Raw genomic sequence first — 19,265 nt, forward strand, 5'->3', positions numbered from 1 at the left:
GTCCATGATTAGTGGGCTCCTTTCTGAACAGGATATTGACTTGTTCAAGTGCCATGGTGCATGTGTGATTTTTTTTTTTAATTTAATTTTTTACGACAGTTTAAGGTTCACAGCAAAATTGAGAGGAAGGTACAGATATTTCCCCTATACCTTCTGCCCACACATATGTGTTACCACACATTATCAACATTGCCCAACAGAGAGAGACATTTGTTGCAACTAATGAATCTACATCGACACATCATAATCACCCAAAGTCCGTAGTTTGCATTATGGTTCACTCTTGGTTTTGTACATTCAGTGGGTTTGGACAAATGTATAATGACATGTATTCATCATTATGATATCAAACAGAATATTTTCACTGCCCTACACATCTTCTGTGTTCCACCTATTCATTTCTCGCCCTATCACATGTCCCTCCCAACTCTGGCAACTACTAAGCTTTTTGCTGTCTCCATAGTTTTGCGTTTTTCACAGTGTCATATAGTTGAGATCACACAGTATGTAGCCTTCTCAGATTGGCTTCTTTCACTTAGTAATATGCATTTAAGATTTCCTCATGTCTTCATGGCTTCATAGCTTATGTCTTTTAGGTGCTGAATAATATTCCATTGTCTGTATGTGCCATAGTTTATTTGCCCATTCACCTTTGAAAGGACATCTTGATTACTTCCAAATTGTGGCAATTATGAATAAAACTGCTGTAAACATCTATGTGCAGGTTTTTGTGTAGACATAAGGTTTGAGCTGCTTTAGGTAAATACCAAGGAGCATTATTGCTGGATTGTATGGTAAGAGTAGGTTTAGTTTTATAAGAAATCGCCAAACTGTTTGCCAAAGTGGCTGTACCATTTTACATTCTCATCAGCAGTGAATGAGAATTATCCTCGTTAGCATCTGGGGTTGCCATTGTTCCTGATTTTAGCCATTGCGATAGGGGTGTGATGGTATCTCATTGTTTTAATTTCCATTTGCCTGATGACATAAGATGTGGAGCGTCTTTTCATGGACTTATTTGCCATCTGTGTATCTCCTTTGATGAGGTGTCTGTTACGGTCTTTGACCCACTTTTTAATTGAGTTGTTTTCTTATTGTTGAGTTTTAAGAGTTCTTTGTATGTTTTGAATAACAGTCCTTTATCAGATGTGTCTTTTGTAAATATCTTCTCAGTCTGTGGCTCATCTTCTCATTCTCTTCACATTGTCCTTTGCAGAGCAGAAATCTTTAACTTTAATGAAACTTTCATAGATTGTGCCTTTGATCTTATATCTAAAAAGTAATCACTGTATCCAGGGTCTTCTAGGTTTTCTCCCATGTTAGCTATCTTCTAGGAGTTTTATAGTTTTGCGTTTTACATTTAGGTCTGTGATCCATTTTGAGTTAATTTTTGTGAAGAGCTTAAGGTCTTTGTCTTATTTTTTCATTTTTTGCACATGGGTATCTGGTTGTTCCAGCACCATTTGTTGAAAAGGTTATCTTTGCTGCATTGTGTTGCCTTTGCTCCGTTGTCAGGGGTCGGTTGACTATGTTTATGTGGGTCTTTTTCTGGGCTATCTGTTCCACTGCTCTGTCTTTTGCCAGTACCACACTCTCCTGATTATTGTAGCTTTATAGAAGTATTGACGTTTGGTAGCCTCTAACTTTGCTCTTCAGAGTCCTCCAGCTTTGTTCTTCTCCTTCAGTATCGTGGGGCTATCTTGGGTCTTTTGCCTCTCCACGTAAATCTTAGAATCAGTTTGTCAGTAGTCACAAAATGATTTGCTGGGGTTTTGATTGGGTTTTTATTGAATCCATAGATCAATTTGGGAAGAGCTGACTTCTTGCCAATATTGAATCTTCCTATCCATTACAGGGAATATCTCTCCATTTATTTAATTCTTTGATATCCTTTATCAGAGTTTTGCATTTTTCCTTATATGGATCTTGTACATATTTTGTTAGGTTTATACCTAAGTATTTCACTTTTGGGGTATTACTGTAAATGTATTCTGTTTTTAATTTCAAATTCCACTTGCTTGTTGCTAGTGTATAGGAAAGCGATTGACTTTTGCTTATTAACCTTGTATCCTGCAACCTTGCTATAATCGCTTATTCTGGGAATATTTTTGTTGATTCTTTTGGATTTTCTACATAGATGATCATGTCATCTGTGAACAAAGACACAAAGTTTTATTTCTTCCTTCCTAATCTTTCTACCTTTTATTTCCTTTTCTTTTCTTATTCTATTGACTAGGACTTCCAGTAAGATTCTTAAAAGGAGTGGTGAGAGGGGACATCCTTACATTTTTCTAATCTTTACAGGAAAACTTCTAGTGTCTCACCATTAAGTACGATGTAAGTTTTTTGTAGATATTCTTTATCAAGTTGAGGAGTTAGTTTGTGTAGAGTTTTTATCAGGAAGAGGTGTTGGATTTTGTCTCTTGCTTATTCTGAATGTATTGATATGATCATGTGATTTTTCTTCTTTAGCCCATTGATGTGATGGATTACATTAACTGATTTTTTGCATGTTGAAACAGCCTTTCATACCTGGGATAAATCCCACTTGATTTTGGTGTGTAATTCTTTTTATACATTGTTGAATTTGATTTTCAAATATTTTTGTTAAGGATCTTTGCATCTATGTTCACAAGAGAGAACTAGTTTGTAGTTTTCTTGTGACGTCCTTGTCTGATTTTAGTATTAGGGTATGCTGGCCTCATAGAATAAGTGAAGAAGTATTCCCTCTGCTTCTGTCTTCTGGAGGAGATTTTAGAGAATTGGTATAATTTCTTCCTAAAATGTTGGGTAGGATTCACCAGTGAACCCATCTGGGCCTGGTGTTTTTGTTTTAGAAGGTTATTAATTATTGATTCAATCTCTTTAAGAGATATAGGCTTATTCAGATTGTTTCTTGTGTGAGTTTTGGCACGTTGTGTCTTTCAAGGATTTGGTCAATTTCTTTTAGGTTATCAAATTTGTAGGCAGAGTTGTTCATAGTATTCCTTTATCATCCTTGTAATGTCCATGAAATTTTTAGTGATATCCCCTCTTTCATTTCTGATATTAGTAATCTGTGTCTTCTTGTTTTCTTAGCCTAGCTAGAGGCCTACTGATTTTGTTGATCTTTTCAAAGAAACAAGTTTGGTTTCATTGATTTTTCTCTGTTTCTTGTTTTCAATTTTATTGATTTCTACTCTTATTCTTATTTCATCTCTTGTGCTTACTTTGGATTTAATTTGCTCTTCCTTTTCTAGTTTCCTAAGGTAGAACCTTAAAGAATATTCATTTTAGATCTCCTTTTCTAATATGTGCATTCAGTGCTATAAAGTTCCCTCTAAGCACTGCTTTCACTGCATCTCACAAATTTTAAATTCTGAGTTCATTTTTGTTTAGTTGAAATATTTTTTAATTTCTCTTGAGATTTCTTCTTTGACCTATATGCTATTAAAAGTGTGTTGAGGGGTTGGCCGGGTGGCGCAGTGGTTAAGTTTGCGTACTCTGCTTCGGTGGCCCTGGGTTTGCCGGTTTGGATTCTGGCCATGGACCTATGCATGCTTATCAAGCCATGCTGTGGCAGGCATCCAACATATAAAACAGAGGAAGATAGGCACAGATGTTAGCTTAGGGCCAATCTTCCTCAGCAAAAAGAGGAGGATTGGTGGCGGATGTTAGCTCAGGGCTAATATTGCTAAAAAAAAAAAGTATTGAAATCATCTCTGTGTATTTTGGGATTTTCCAGTTATCTTTTTCTTAGTTTAATTCTGTTGTGGTCTGAAAGCAGGCATTGTATGATTTCTATTCTTTTAAATTTATAGAGGTGTGTATTAGGGCCTAGAACATAGTCTATCTTGGTGAATGTTCCATGTGAGCTTGAGAAGAATGTGTATTCCTCTGTACATGTGTTATTTTTATGTTAGTCATTTGTAACCCAAAACGTGTAAGAATTGAAGAAAATGTAAGTATTAATTTATTTTAGAAATCTTGTGTTAAATTTAATCACTTATTCTTGTTCAATAAATAAAACAATTAAAAACTAAACATATAGTAATTAAACAAAAATAAAACAAGAAAATATATAAAAAGTAACAATCTTTTTCATGCTTTTCAATTTCTGCTTTTGTTAGTATTATCTAAATCCAGGAGGTAAAATTTATATACTTTATTTTTAATCCTAATTTTCTTATAATAAAACGGACTTTATTAGACTTTTTGATAAGAAAAGATACACCTTTTCTGAACGTGATGGTAGTGGTAAACCAATTGATGATGATGGAAGTAATTTCAAAGAGATACGGAACAAAACCGTTTGTATAAGTTTTGTTGGGAAGCATCGTCCCTCCTGTGTTGAGTTAAATTTTGAGCTGTAACTGATGAGAAGTGCTAAACCACAGTGGGTTATTTGCAGTAATGTACTGGCTACTAAAACAATAAAACCATCAAAATTTAAGTGGTATGACATAAATACTTTCGCAACCACAAATGCATTATTTGAAAGAAAAAATATTAGAATTAAGCTGGCAGAAGCAGATCTTCAGGATTTTATATGTAATCATTAGTGCTCTGAGTTTCTTTTAAAGTCTCACTTCAGCTTGCTAACATTAAAAAAACTACACACAATTGGCAACACAAAGATGTTTGTTTGGAAATGTTGGATCTGTAGCAAAGAAGGTAGTTCATGTAATACTCCCCAGCAGCACAATAGCTTGATAGATTTAGCAACAGTCTAGTGTTACAGAAGCCCAACTCTTAGACAAGTAAGGGTAGCAAAGGCATTTTTGTTACAATTTGATGAACACAGTGATTTTGCTGACATAATAGTGATATGAAGGAAGAATTTACTTTTCAACTGCCTTGCTGACAAGCACAACTTGCTCTGAAGTATATAAAACTTGAAGGGTTTACAAATCAACAAATGTGGTTTAGAGTTTTCCTTTGCTTTTGTAGGAGTATGTTCTGATTATATAGAGACAGTGACAGGAAAAACATGCTGAAACTTGTGCCAAAGTGTAAATCAGTGTCCTGCTTCTTTCATTGAGAAAGTCTTGCGATGTCAGCTGAACTAAACAGTATACTTGCTGTGTCAGCTAAATTAACAGCAGTTCACTGGAAGTGTGAATTACTTAAACACTAATGCATTAAATTTTGGATTTTTTAATAAATGATAATTTGGAAGCTGAACCAATTAGCCATTATCATATGCTGAGGTATACAGTGATTTTCAAAGGGAAATTCTCAGACAAAAGTATTTGAATTTTGGGATGAACTCAGTGTTTTTGCAATGTAGAAACCAGTTTGGCCCCCAGGTTTTTCAATACGTGAAGTAGACTTATTTGTCTAATAGCTTCACTCTTTTTTTTTTTTTAATGATCTTAGCCTTCCATGCGAGGAAGGAATATCCAATGTACTCAATGTTATCTAAGATCAAAGAACAAAAATAAAAGATAGAAATTTGGGGTAAAGTTTCTACAAATTGTTATGAGTGCCACAATATAGTAACAATTATCAGTAAAGTATGTGGTGATTTTGGTATTGTAAATTTGCAAAAAGTTGTAATGAAAAATACCTTACAAATTTGATAAGACACATTTTGAATTTATTTTCCATCAAAAGGAAATCCATGCACACGAAATTAATAGGTCAGGAATCCATTTGTTTCATCAGAAGTTATTTTAGGCTTAACTATAATTTTGATGGATAGATGATTGGAACTGTCTGCCGGTGAATATTTGAACACAAAGTTTGAAAAGTGTCATTTTCTGCATTTTGTGTAAAAGTTAAAAATGAGTGTCTTGAGCTTGTTGAAATTGCTTTAAAATCTCTTCTATTCCTGTCAGCATACATCTGTGAAACTAGTTTCTCTGTTACGAGTGCTATTGAAACAAAACATGGAAGTAGTTTGGATATACCTTGTCCCTTGTGAGCAGTGTTGTCATCAGCCCAGCCTAGATTAGGTAAATTAACAAGTGTGGTCTTCAGCCCCCAAGTGAGCCGCCAGGAAGCCCTGCCTCCTGATATTTACACCTTGAGTAACCGCCTTCCCATTGCAACTCAGTGTTGGTGTGATAGTATGTCATTTCTCAGATCAGGTCACAGGAGATAACTGCAGCTTCTGTCTTGGTTGCTGTGTCACTTTCTCTCTGAAAGCCAGCTGCCATGTGGTAAACAGCCCAACAGAGAAGCCCACACACTGAGGCTTCTTGCCAACAGCCAGTGGGAAACTGAGGCCTTTTGCCATCAGCCGTGTGGGTGAGTTTAGAGGCAAGTTCTCCAGCCCAGTCTAGCCTTCAAATGACTGTAGCCCTGACCAACATCTTGACTAAGACCTCATGACAGGTTTCATAACCACCCAGCTGAACTGCTTCCAGATTCCTGAGCAACAAATTGTGAGATAAATGTGTTTGTTTTAATCCACTAAGTTTTGGTGTAATTTTTTATGCAATAATAGATAACTAATACAGAACACAAGAAGCAAGCTCATTTATTGCATTAAGAACTTTAAAAATTGACATATGTGCTATTAGTTGAATGTGTGTGAATTGGTGTTTCATATGAGTAATTGCAATTTCACTCTTAACTTTTGGTTAAATTAGAATTATGAAATGACAAGTTACTAGTGATAGCCATTTTCTATAATAATTGCCTATATGCATACTTCCAATGAAAAATAGGCAATTTTATATAATTTTTTTGTTTATTTTAATTGTATTATTGAAATATAATTTTAGAAAACTGAACCTAATAGAACATTTGGACGTGTATTTTGTATGGCCTTTTTTACTTTTATTTTTCCAGTATATTTATATATTGGTCCATGATGGATTGGAATTTGAAAAAAAAAAAAAGGAAAAGAAAAGGAAAGTGGTTCCCTCATCACAGGTAGTCTACATTAGGTCCCCTGTCATAGTTCTCATGGTACCCTGCGCTTACCTTATCATGCTGGTCATCTGGCTTCATTGGAATTGGTTACATTCCCTGTTAAACTGAGAGCTGCCTGAAGGGCAGAGGCCATGTGTGTGTTTGTTGTTATGTCTTCAGTACCCAGAACAGTGTCTGGTACTTAGCAGCTATTTGCAAGATATGGTGGAAAGAATTAATGTTTTTAAAAAATTTTTCTTTGTGTTGGAATAATAATTAGCTTCGATAGTTATAAATAAGTCGGCAACTATAACTGTGTGTCCTCAGGATTGGTAATTGTTTATGGTGAGTATAAAATATTCTTGGCATTTTTGCTAAGTACTAGGGATTTTTATAAAGTATATGTTTTTATTTCCATAGCACAACCACTGCCTCTGAAGAAGATGTCTCAAGTAGATATCCCCGAACAGACAGAAGTGGGTTCAGCAGATATAACAGGGATACAAATGCTTCAGGTAATTTGCTCTCAAGTAGCACATTGGAAAAGAAAATTGAAGATCTTGAAAAGGTATGAATTACAAATTATTTAAGATTGATAAAATTAATATACCATTAAGATTCCTTTTTTTACTTTCATAGCAGCTGAGAGAAAATAAGTTGAAATTTGTAAGGGAGAGACAGTGTCAAAAGGAAGAGAATAAGGGGCACTGATGGAAGTTATTATTAGTGTTAATTGGTATTTCCATATTACAGTTAAATAGCAGCTTTGAATCACTGTCTTAAGTATATAGTTTCTAGATGCATAGTGGCTAAGCATTTTCTGATTTGCTTATTACTTTCCTGTCCAGTTCTGTTGAACTTTTAGAAGTGGAACCAGTTCTTGTATCTCTTAATATTTAATGGGTACTCCTATTCTGCCAAGTGTTATCTATAATACACTGAAAGCAGTCTTTGCCTCTGAAGTGGTTAGAGGTGTGTGCCGGCGGTGTGTGCTGTTGCGTGTTTATTATAGGATCTGGGCAGATTGTCGTTTGTAGACTTTCTTCTGGGTTCTGAATGAGAGCCTAGAGCCATCTTTGGTGTTTAAACAATTTGGAGAATATACCTGTCTTTGGGAGTATCCTTGAGAACAACTCAAAGGAATATGGGCAGAAATTGATTAACCAAAGGGTCTCAGGTTTTTTCTGCAGACATTCAACCCCTAAAATTGATAATGGTGCTGCTTTACTTTCTGATTGTTGAAAACGTGTTTTGTTTTGCTGAACTGAAATTATTCCTTGTGATGTAAAGATCATTTTAATTACAGATTTAATTTTATAAAATTGTTTCTATTTTATAACATGATGGTTTGTTCACATCTAAGCTTTCACACTAATTTCTGTGAGTTTAAATTAAAAACTTTAAGGGATACATAGTCTAATAGGTTCAAGGGGGTTCTTCAGGAAGGCTTTTAAAGTTTGGCAAGACTTTAGATTGAGTTGCTAGTAGTTGGCAGCAACTGATTAATGAGGCTGACTGGATGCTTCCCTCAGGGTTGGTAGGAAAGAAGCCAAGTTCTGGGCTGCTTCTCTTTTGCCCCCAGACCCAACCTAAGACCCAGGATTCTAAAAAAGATTTCTTTGAAAGAGGTGTTGCATTGTTTAAGGAAAAAAACGTTTAGAAACCAGTATCTCTTTCAGTTCCTTCATTTTGTCCATTGTCAGTTAATTGGCAGAGTCAGAAGTAAAATTGAAGATCATTATTTTTAGAGTTTAGAGTTTTCTATAAAGCTATCTCCTTCTCTTAATCTTTGTATTTTTAATAAAAATTTTGAATTTCCTCAAACAGGTTATTATCCATTGAAAAAGTAAGATATTTCATTACTAATGGTGCTGATAAGCTGAAAAGGATAAGTCATTGGTATTAGTATTTGTTAAAAACTTGTATAAACATAGATTTAATCAGAAACAGGTAACTCCTATATTCCTCTGGTTCTCTGGTTCTTTTCTGGGATGGGTTTCTCCTTCCTTTACCAAGTGACTTAAGAAATTCATTGGAAATCTTCATATATCAAAGATACTTCACCAAACTTGGCAGACATATGCCATTTAAAATTAGAAACAACCAATTTCTTTCTAATTAATACTTTGTAATTATGTCTACCAGGAAGTTGTAAGAGAAAGGCAAGAAAACTTAAGACTTGTGAGACTAATGCAAGATAAAGAGGAAATGATCGGAAAACTCAAAGAAGAAATTGATTTGTTAAATAGAGTGAGTATTCACATGTTTCAGTTTTACGGTTTCTTTTTTTCCTGCCAATTGGATGAAAATACATAAATGTGAAGAAATTATCTAATTTCATTATTTAGTTCATTCTCTCGTTAATGAGATAGTAATTTGTAGTGTAAGAACCATCATTTCATTCCATAAACTGATTTCCTCTAGCCAGTTATCAGTTGATGTTACTTACTCTTCTTTTGGGGGCGGTAGGATGAATGCAGTTGTTCTGTGTTTTGTTAGAGCCGGGAGGTGAGAGCAGCTTGGGCCCCTCCACATGTGAAAGGCATTGGCAAATGCCACCGAGAGTTGCTTGAGTGAAGAATTAAAATTGCTACTTTCTTGCCATAAGAAACGCCACATGTCTTTGTGTGTCTTTTCACTTTTTTCCCCCCTCCAATTTTACGTGTGCGTTCCCAACTTTACATTTAGCCTTACCCCAAGGTCTCTATTACTGCTGTTGATAGCTCTCTTGTTTTTTCTTCTTTTTTTTTTTTTTTTGGTCTCAGCCCTAGAATTTATTTGCTGCTCAAGAAGGAGGTATTAGTGCTAGGCCATACTTAGGCAATGATGATAAGAAGAGATTCCATCGGTTTGCTTTTTAGAAGGCTTATATAAGAGGGAGGAAAGAAATTAAGTTCGCTTCAGGGAAAAAGGAACAGATTCCTAATCCAATCTTTAACAGTGAAAGAAGAGAAAATTGAGAGGCTTCATTATGTGCAGACCCGTTCTAATAAAGTTCTAAGGCATTAACTAGAGGTCGTAGGTGAGGACACTGAAACTCGGTGTAACTTGCTCGGGGTCATAAGATGTAATTACATAGTAATCAGCTGAGCTGGTGTTGGACCTCAAGTGTTCTGCTGTAGTTCTCATTCTGAGCTCTTCCCATTTTCTCATCTTGGTTCAGAAGACAGGTATTCCTGTATTGGTTCTGGAATATGGTTTAATAAAGTCCGCAAATATTTTTGATGTCTATGATGTATTAACACTGTCTTAGTCACTGTGTGTTAAAAAGAATAATAAAACACCTGTCCTTACAGAGTTTATAATCTAGTAATGATACATGAATGCATTTTATCATTTAGTTGTGGATCTCAGGTAGGTCTCAGTTGTAGTAGTTTAGGAATCCCGTATGTTTATTGTTGTTTTCAACAGATTAGTTACCCAACATCATTCATGTCATTTGTGAGTAAATGCAAATTCTATTTTTGTACATATTTAAGTCATTTATCTAATTCTCCAAAGACAGTATACTAAATTTATCAGAATGCCACTATCCAATAGCACACTTATAATTCAAATTGATTGCTCCAAGTTTTAGTATTTTGAATTTCAGGGTAAATCTTTAAATATTGGCTTTTACAAACATCAGTAAGTAGTCTGCCTTGAAATAATGTTTCTTCTAATTAAAATTTATAGTGAATTGTCTTCATATTTACCACATAGTTGGGTATGTGCTACTAGGATTAATATAGAGAAGATACAGCTGTAATCATATAACTTTAAAGCTGGAGAGTGGTTATTTAGTTCATTGACTTTCAGTTTTTCTTTTTTAAGCTCTAAAACCTTGGCCCCGAACAAAATTTCGTAGAGAAGCCCAACATATAAATTGAACCAGATCAACTCTATGTGCCCCTGATCTCCTTTTTTGTATGCCTCGGTTCTATCACCTCCCCAGATTAAGTCCCCAGCGTGTTAAAGATCACACAAGGTGGTAGGACATCCAGAACCCCTGTACCTGGATCTTTTTCATGTCTGATTTGACACTAGGTTGCAGTCTGGCTCCGTCAATTTCATATTGCCTGCATATGTATTTTGTAAATTTAGCTCTCAGTTTTGAGGAGGAGGGGATTTGTTTTTAACTAGAAAATTAAGTTATTTATAATGATTAAAAATTGGAAGATTCACGTTTAAAGAATTCTAACTTCTGGCTTCTCTTGAAAAACTGAAAGCTCTCTCAAGAGTTAGCCCATATTACCATGATAACAATGAGAAGGAGTCAGGTACTGGGTGCTTCTGTTAGGTGGGGCATGGTCCATCTAAAGTTGTTTCAGAACTTGCCCTACTTTCCAAATTAATTGCTTTTATGAATTATCTTTGAATGTATATTTTTTGAAATGTTTTTCTCACCTTCAGAATATTTTTAAGTGTTTTGAAAACTCACTGTTTTCCTTTTTGTTTCCTTAAGGATCTAGATGACATAGAAGATGAAAATGAACAACTAAAGCAGGAGAATAAAACTCTTTTGAAAGTCGTTGGGCAGCTGACAAGGTAGAAGATTCAAGCCTCAGTGTGGAAAAAAGATTTTAAAACTACTGATTGAATGTTATGGTTAATGCTAGGACAATATTCCTCTGCTGCAATACATTAAATATGTATATTTATTTCTTGAAAACAATGGATGTTTGTTTTCAAAATATTTCTTTGTTCATTATTAGTTTCAAAATATCAACCTTTTATTTCACGAATAAGTAGCATCCTTCAGTTATTAAAATGATAGGTTATGCCTCTTTTGGTTTTGTGTGGTATTCAAATAATATATGGTTTAAAGTCACAACCATTTGAGTATATTTTATCTATGGTAGTGCATTTTCTCCCTAAAGTGATATACATAGTCTTTGTTTACATGAATTTAAATACTTTTGGGGAGTTACCTGCAAATGCCTTATTACTGATGTGTGCAACCTTTTATATGTTGATGATTGACTCATAAAGGTCTTTGTCTACTGTCATTTCTTCTTTCAACTTATTCTAAGCAATTTAAAGTAATATAGAGTCACACTATTTTATATAACAGTCATCTTTAAAAAGGAAAACTATTATAAAAAGTCACTTAATATCATGTATTAGTTGGCTAAATATAAAATTTAAGAGAATACTTGAATTGTGCTATGGTAAATTAAAATGTACTATTTTGTATTTGAATATTGAAAAAAATTTAAAATCATTTTAACTTCTGAAAAACATACAATTGTAATTTTAATGTAAAATTTCTTTTGTAGGTACTACCTTTTTTATTATTCCAAGGTTTTTAAGTGAACGTGGGATATTTAAAAAGTGTTTATTCATCAAGCCTGGAGAGTGTGTACAATTTCAGTGTATAAGAAAAAAAATCCATATTTTTAATTATCCATATGCGTTAAAATCAAAACCAAAATATTTATCCACACTTAAAACATTTATACTTAACATTAACGAAACAGTACATAAACAGAAATAGTACTGAAATACTTTAATTTCTAACTTTGAGAATAACACTGTGACACAATTGTTCTGATGTGACAGAATTATTCCCCTACCTCAAATTTAAGGGATTTTTCCTAACCTTGGATTTTTTAAAACAGAATTATTTTGAAGACTTATACAAATACTCTCTTCTATTAAATATCATTAGTGTTTAGAATTGTTTTGTATTACATTTTCACATTGAGTAAGGAAACCCTTCCTTTAAAACACATTAAGAAATGTCTGCATGAGAGTTGAGCCTCAGACAGTATAGTGATACCCTTCTATCCAGTTAATGTACATAAGTGACTTAAACATGGTAAAATCCATTTGGGGTACCCTGCTGACTCTCTCTCCTTCACTTGCCAAGCCCCTTCATTATTCACTATTAGAAAAATAGGGAAGGAGCAACAATTGGAAAAAACGTAGAGTAAATGATAGATATCAGATGTTGAGTTCTAAAACTTGCTGCATTTGCCTGGATTGGTTCCCCCACCTCCCACTTCAGAAGTTTCAACTTTGGCCCATCATCAAAATCACATGGGTTGCTTAAAAAGAATTCCAACGCTGTAGCTTCTAGATAAGTTTGAGACCCTAGACAGAATTTTTAAAGCTCATTATCAGATGATTCTGATCACAATTTAGGTGTAGAAACAGCTGCCATTGTCTCTTTCCCCCTATATCTTCCATTGGAGACCCTGGAATTAACATAATTTTAGCTACCAGTATTTTTCTCCTTTTAAAAGGTTTATTAATAAACTGATCTCCTGGGAATTTTTCATATGTCCATATATAATTTTACCAAAAAATTCAGTGTGAGACTACCAGACTTGATATAGTTGCAGAATTACTACATAAAGGCATCGTTTTGGGAGATTATTACCCAGCATGGCAGCACTGATGTGCTGCCCACATGTCAAATGGTATGCCAGGCCCAGTCACCACCTCTGCCTGTGAGGTACTCAGCTCCCTTTAGTTACCTTCAGATATGTGACAGAAATCATCGGTATTGCCTAGTTCCCCATCCACACTTCGGATGTTGTGAAAATGCTGTCAGTATCCAGCCTTAAAATATATTAGTATATTGGCTTTTCAGTAAAAGTAGTATTTTGAATTTTCTGTTTAATCCGTATATAAGTGAAGGAATATTTCATTTCTTCTTTTAAAATTATACCAATTATTAATGCTTTTAAAGACTGAATCGTTTTTAAAATTTTATTTTTCTTCAGTTTATTGGGAACATTTCCAATAATGATCTTTTACATAATGGTACCTCGTGCAGATACAGGAGCCTGACAACTTAAGCAAAGCAATTCACGTGCAGTCCTTCTCCCGTCCTTCAAGTGTATATTTATATCACATTTAGATTTTTACATTGACAGCATAGGATCTGCTACAGTTTCCCTTTAAAATTTATAAAGAACATTGAGGTTTTAGAAAGGTAACTTAAATACATGTGCACTACCTTAAAAACTTGGCTATTGTCAATAAAGCTAGTATTTGTGAATTATTAGTCAGATTTGAAATAATGCTTCTTATATCTTCTCAGAATTTGTGGCATAATAAAGCATATCCAAAGTTCTAATGCGTTTATGATATTATTTTCAAAACAGTAAGTTTCTTATCTTTAAAAGGAACATGACTTGCTGCCCTGGTTTCTGACACGCATTAAATATTTGAGAATTACTGAAGTAATGTTTCATTTTTCTAGAATTGTTATTCATTTTGTTGCACTACAGTTACCTTTAGACAAGAAGAGGAAGGCGTTAGGGTGTATATTTCTCGAGAATTCACTAAATATAGTAGATTAGCATTGTCATGCCTGTTCAAGTAGTTTAAAACAGAAAATTATCAGTGGAAGATACATGAAGCAGTGTATTTTTTTTAATAACTTTTTAATTGTGGTAGAAGCAATGTATTCTTAAGGTGAAAAATCTACCTCAAATACATGTGGTTTGTGTTTTCTGGGTTAACTTGGATTTTTATAATTAGAAACTAAAATGCAAGATTTTGAGTCCACTAATACTTTGTTGAAAATAGTGCAAGTTAATAATAATTATAGACACATCCATATGTTCAACACCGTAAGACAAAATAGGAAAGACCTTAGGTTTTACAATTGATCTGATGTTCTAGACAATGTTCATATGTACAGTGATAGTCATCTTTCGTCTTTTTTGTAGTTCTTTGATCTTGTGTTCAGTGCCTAGTAAGTTCCATGCAATGTTGGCACCTTTTAATAACTATTCATGATAACCTGTTACAAGATTCAGTTATATATTTTCATTTCATAATAATATAAGAAACCAAACACACCAGCTTTTCATTGGGGGCAATATATGAAGTGAGAAAAGCTAGCATTCAGGAATCAGAACTTTAAAATAACATGTTAAAGTCAGTGCTAAACATTATCTTATTGTATCTGAACCATTCCTAATATGTAACAGTGAACTTGACTTCTTTTGCATTGCAACTATGCTCTCAAAAATAAAGGACATCCCATTGATTAGGATGGTACGTTACTTATCTGAGAACTAGTGACCCTTTTGTTCCATTAAACGGAAAGCATAATACTAATAGACAAGGGACATTTTCTCATCAGGTGCATCAACAAGGGCCCTTCCCCCCATGCTAAGTTTCTACTTGATGTATGGAAGTTGGTTGTTTCATTCTCATTGTGAAGACTTGAACCATTACCCAAGAAAACCTGAGCCCAGACTGTTTTTTAATTGTACTTAGCTAGAACTTCATAGCGTGTTAAAGTCACATCCCTGTCCCCCCACAAAATAATCACGTGTATGTGAGAGGAATATGGATGAGGAGGTTACATTAAATTTTCATACCTGTTCTTTCAGCAGGTATTTATTAGTCAGCTGGGTATACAATTAGAGATACTACAGAAGTTTTAAAAAAAATGGGCATGGACCAACCCTTCCATCTAGCAGTGTACAGGCTGTGTAGTGTGTGTCAGTAGCTCAAAGTGCAATCTTAACTAGCATTAGCTGGTCTAATCTGAATAGTTTATTCAAAAGTATTTTTTTTGTGTTAATCTCCAGCTATTGTCTCTTAGATCTAGATAATAGGTACTGTTTCATTTGCTGCAGCAGTTACTGAATGTGGAGTTGAAAGACCTGATGCATATTTGGAAGTATCTTACTGTATTTGTTTTAGATAATCATGTGTTACGAAAAGAATATTTTTAAGAAATTTGTAGCAGTAATGAAGTAAAAAGAATTCAGTGTATGTCAGATACACCAAGCTGTTGATGGAATTCACATGTGATTTAAGTTAGTTTTTCTGTACACATTATTGATTACTGGTTTGTTCGAGTCCACTGAACAGCTCGTGTGTTGGCAGCCACTGTGGTAATCATGGAATGTTAGTGCTGATCACTTGGTGGACATTTTTTTCCTGCCTGTTTTGTTTCCCCCTCAAGTAACTAGTAGGTGTATATTACTTTTTTTGGTGAACTTGTTTCTTAAAAGATTTGCCTGTGCTATTCAGGTTTTTTATTATTATGTTTTTCTTCTAAATTTAAGTGTCAGATGGCTGCTGCTCCCAGCAAAGACTATATGAAAGCTAAAATCTACTGCTTTGTTGAAAAATCAGCTAATTCAGGTAATCTAAATATTTGTAGGAAAACAGCTGGATAATTTTTAATCACATTAGCATCATGTAGGCAGCTTTCATAATCATTGCATAGGTTTTCATTGTTGGAGTAGTCAACTTGATAGTGATTTACTTTTACTATGCTTTGCATGTAAAATACTCAATAAAAAAAGTAAATTTTCATTTATTTTTTAGTCCTGTTAATTATTTTTTCCTTCCTGTACTAGCAGTAAAACTCTGACCATGAGTTTTACTTTTGAATTAAAGGATAATGCCAATATTTTAATTAACTTATGTGCTTCTTACTGAAACAGTGTGCAGTACTTTAAAATCTTTATTTAGCACATTAATTGTAGAAGGAATAATGTTTTAAACAAAAATATAGTGTTGATAAGATCTGGGTGCATTAGTGGTGGGTTTCTTGAAAAAGTGAGCAAGTGTACACATGTTCGACCAGACTGAAAATTTTCATTGCCTTTGTCTTTTAAAACTACACAAATAATTTCTTAATTCAGAAATGGAACTATTATCAACTAAAGCTGATGATATCCAAAGAATTTCAGGTCCTTCATAGTTTGAAAAAGCTAAGTAGGAGCCTGGGAATGTAAAAATCCAGTCTTTGTTTCTTGAGTAAATGGTTTACATAACCTTTTGCCTAATGTGTCATTCATCATACACCTGCACAAGCTAATCAGTCTTCTTTACTTCTAGAAATCCAAGTTAATCTTCTTAGTAATGTCATACATGTCTAACAAGTGAACAAGCATCCTTCAGTCACACTGTTTAGATAATGTCTCAAGTCCTTATATAAGAACATACTCCATTAGCAAGCCTATTGAAAAAATCTGCAAGGTCTCCTAGTCTTAATTAGAACCAGAGCCCTTTATCTTAGACTTCATCAAATCCCTGTTTTTTTCTTTTAGATTCACTTTGTACATGCACACAATTCTGTCAGTAGCTATAAACCGCCCACATACTTTCTTTATCTCGTGCCTCTAGCTTCTCTTTTCACCTCTACCAGAGGTTACATTTTATCTCTGGTCAGCTTCTTGGAAAGAATTATGTAACTTGGGACCTTCATGTTTACTGTGGACTGATGATCATATCCTTTACAATCCATTTATTTTATTTTGATGTCTATCCAGATACAGTTAAAAAGAAGCTAGAATGCAAAACTTCCCTCTTAATCCTGGGCCAAATGCACAGTTTTACTCTCACTTTCAAAAAACTTCTGTGACCAAATAAAGATGCTTTTAATAAAGGAAACAGCTCTCTACTTGGTGTTGGATTGTTTAGCAATGAAAAAAATTAAGCCAATTAGGAAAGGTAGATTGAACTTTGACTTTATACATATGAAACAAAAACAAAGTAAGAGTTTTGAGTGCTTTATGTGTTTTTCATGTTAAAGTGTATACAGTTATTCAGTATATATTATAGTCTTAACCTGGTTGCTATCTCTGTTTAGGTATACCATGGGGCATGAAATTCACAATCTTTATATTATGTTATAGGCTTTTATCCAGAGAAAAATTTGCATTTTAAAATGTGAACTATTTGGGGCCAAGCCTGTTGGCACAGTGGTTAAGTTCATAAGTGCTTTGGCAGCCCAGGGTTTGCTGGTTTGGATTCCAGGTGCAGACCTTCGAACTGCTTGTCAAGCCATGCTGTGGCAGGCATCCCACATATAAAGCAGAGGAAGACGGGCATAGATGTTAGCTCAGGGCTAGTCTTCCTCAGAAAAAAAAAAATGTATATATATATATATATACACACACACACACACACACATATATATAAAATAAAATGTGAACTGTTTACTGTGGTTAGACAAAGGAAGATGATGTCACCAGTGATCATTTTAGCTTTATGGAAGCAAATTATTAAGAAAAACTAATAGAAAGGTATCATTTCTTTTATTCTTGTAGTACAGAAGTATAAACAGATATCAGTCAAAAGCATAGGAAATCCCATTCAAAGAACCCGCAAATCACTTTTGGTAAGAACACATAGATTTGATAGGGTTAAGGAAAGTTGGAAAATTATTAGCCTTCCATAGCAGAGTGAAAGTTTCACTTATATGGATGGCTTAGGACAATAAACATCACTAATTTAAAGTAAAATTGTGCCAGTAATTTTCATATTAACTGTATTCTTTACTTTTTAAAGTAAATCAGTGAATCAGTGGTAATTGGAATGGGATGAATAAATGCACACTTCGGAAATGCTCATTGATGATCATAGTAGGCCTAAAAGTGCCTCTGGTTTCTTGTAACTGTTTTAAGATCTAGATACCCTAGCAGGTTTAGCTGAGCATAGCAACTCAGTTAACAATTTGAGCATAACTTTAACTCTGATTTAGTATAGCATAAAAACTTTCAATAATTAGTAATTCAGTAGCCATATATGCCAGGCATCGTAAGTGGTTTAAATATTGTTTTTATTTGATTCTTTAAAACTTATGCAAGGTACAGATGGGAAGGGTAATTTGCCCAAGGTTGCAAAGCAATGCTTTGTGACTCGTGCTGTGACACACTCTTATGACATAATCATTGACCTAGTAAATATTTTGCCGTAGGTTCTTGAAGTGTGGTGCCCATACTAGTAGCATTGGCTTCACTTAGAAACCTGTTAGAAATACAAAATCTTGGGCCCCACCCAACACCTGAATGAAGTGAGGCCCAGCAATCTGTGTTTTAACAAGCTCTTCACATGATTCTAATGCAGGTCAAAGCTTGTAAATTTGCATTATGCATTTCTATTTTTAAGTGAAGATCTTGGTCTTTCTATTTGGATATTGTATAAATAATTAACTGAACTTGTAAAGAAATAAGTAATCTTTTCGTTGTTGCTTACATTGCAAAAGATTGTATCAGGAAAAGCCTCAGCCATGGATATTGGCAGCTTGACATAATCCCATTAGTTGGGTATTATCTCTGGAACGCAAATGGTTTCTTAAGTCCAAGAGACTGGAATGAAATCTTTGTTTTTCTGTGTTAAGGTTGATCTCTGTTATTGCCTGAAGGTTTTTTGGTCACAGTAATGCATTTTTGTCAAATTTTAAAACTTGATTGGAACAAATAAATATGTTTCATCAGAGTTACAGTTCTGTTTTTGTTATTTTTTTGCAGGTATGGACACTGTGGGGTGGTCCGTGGTGGGGAGATGGAATCTTCAAAGTTTACTGCCAGTGAATTGAGAAAGTCAGTAGCATTTTCTAGCTATTTATCAGTGAGGAGACATCCAAAATATTGATCCCAATGAGTAAAGAAAAAATATATATGTTTATTGGTTTAGGATCATTTTTTTTATATGATGAGATAGTTAAGCTGCTTTTT

The 19,265-nt window shown here is 34.2% G+C and overlaps 1 protein-coding gene across 2 annotated transcripts in view; it reads left to right on the forward strand.

Annotated features, from left to right (window-relative positions):
* Positions 1 to 19,032, forward strand: part of PAWR (pro-apoptotic WT1 regulator) — a 108,448-nt gene extending 89,416 nt beyond the window's left edge. For both annotated transcript variants that reach the window (XM_014841405.3, XM_070507264.1), the window contains exons 5-7: positions 7,261 to 7,408; positions 8,986 to 9,090; positions 11,285 to 19,032. In XM_014841405.3, the coding sequence (XP_014696891.3) occupies positions 7,261 to 7,408; positions 8,986 to 9,090; positions 11,285 to 11,371 (340 nt within the window). In that variant the 3' untranslated portion in view covers positions 11,372 to 19,032. The remainder of the gene's footprint in view (positions 1 to 7,260; positions 7,409 to 8,985; positions 9,091 to 11,284) is intronic.
* The last annotated feature ends 233 nt before the right edge of the window (positions 19,033 to 19,265 follow it).

This window comes from Equus asinus, chromosome 4, assembly GCF_041296235.1.
Source record: "Equus asinus isolate D_3611 breed Donkey chromosome 4, EquAss-T2T_v2, whole genome shotgun sequence".
NCBI lineage: Eukaryota > Metazoa > Chordata > Mammalia > Perissodactyla > Equidae > Equus > Equus asinus.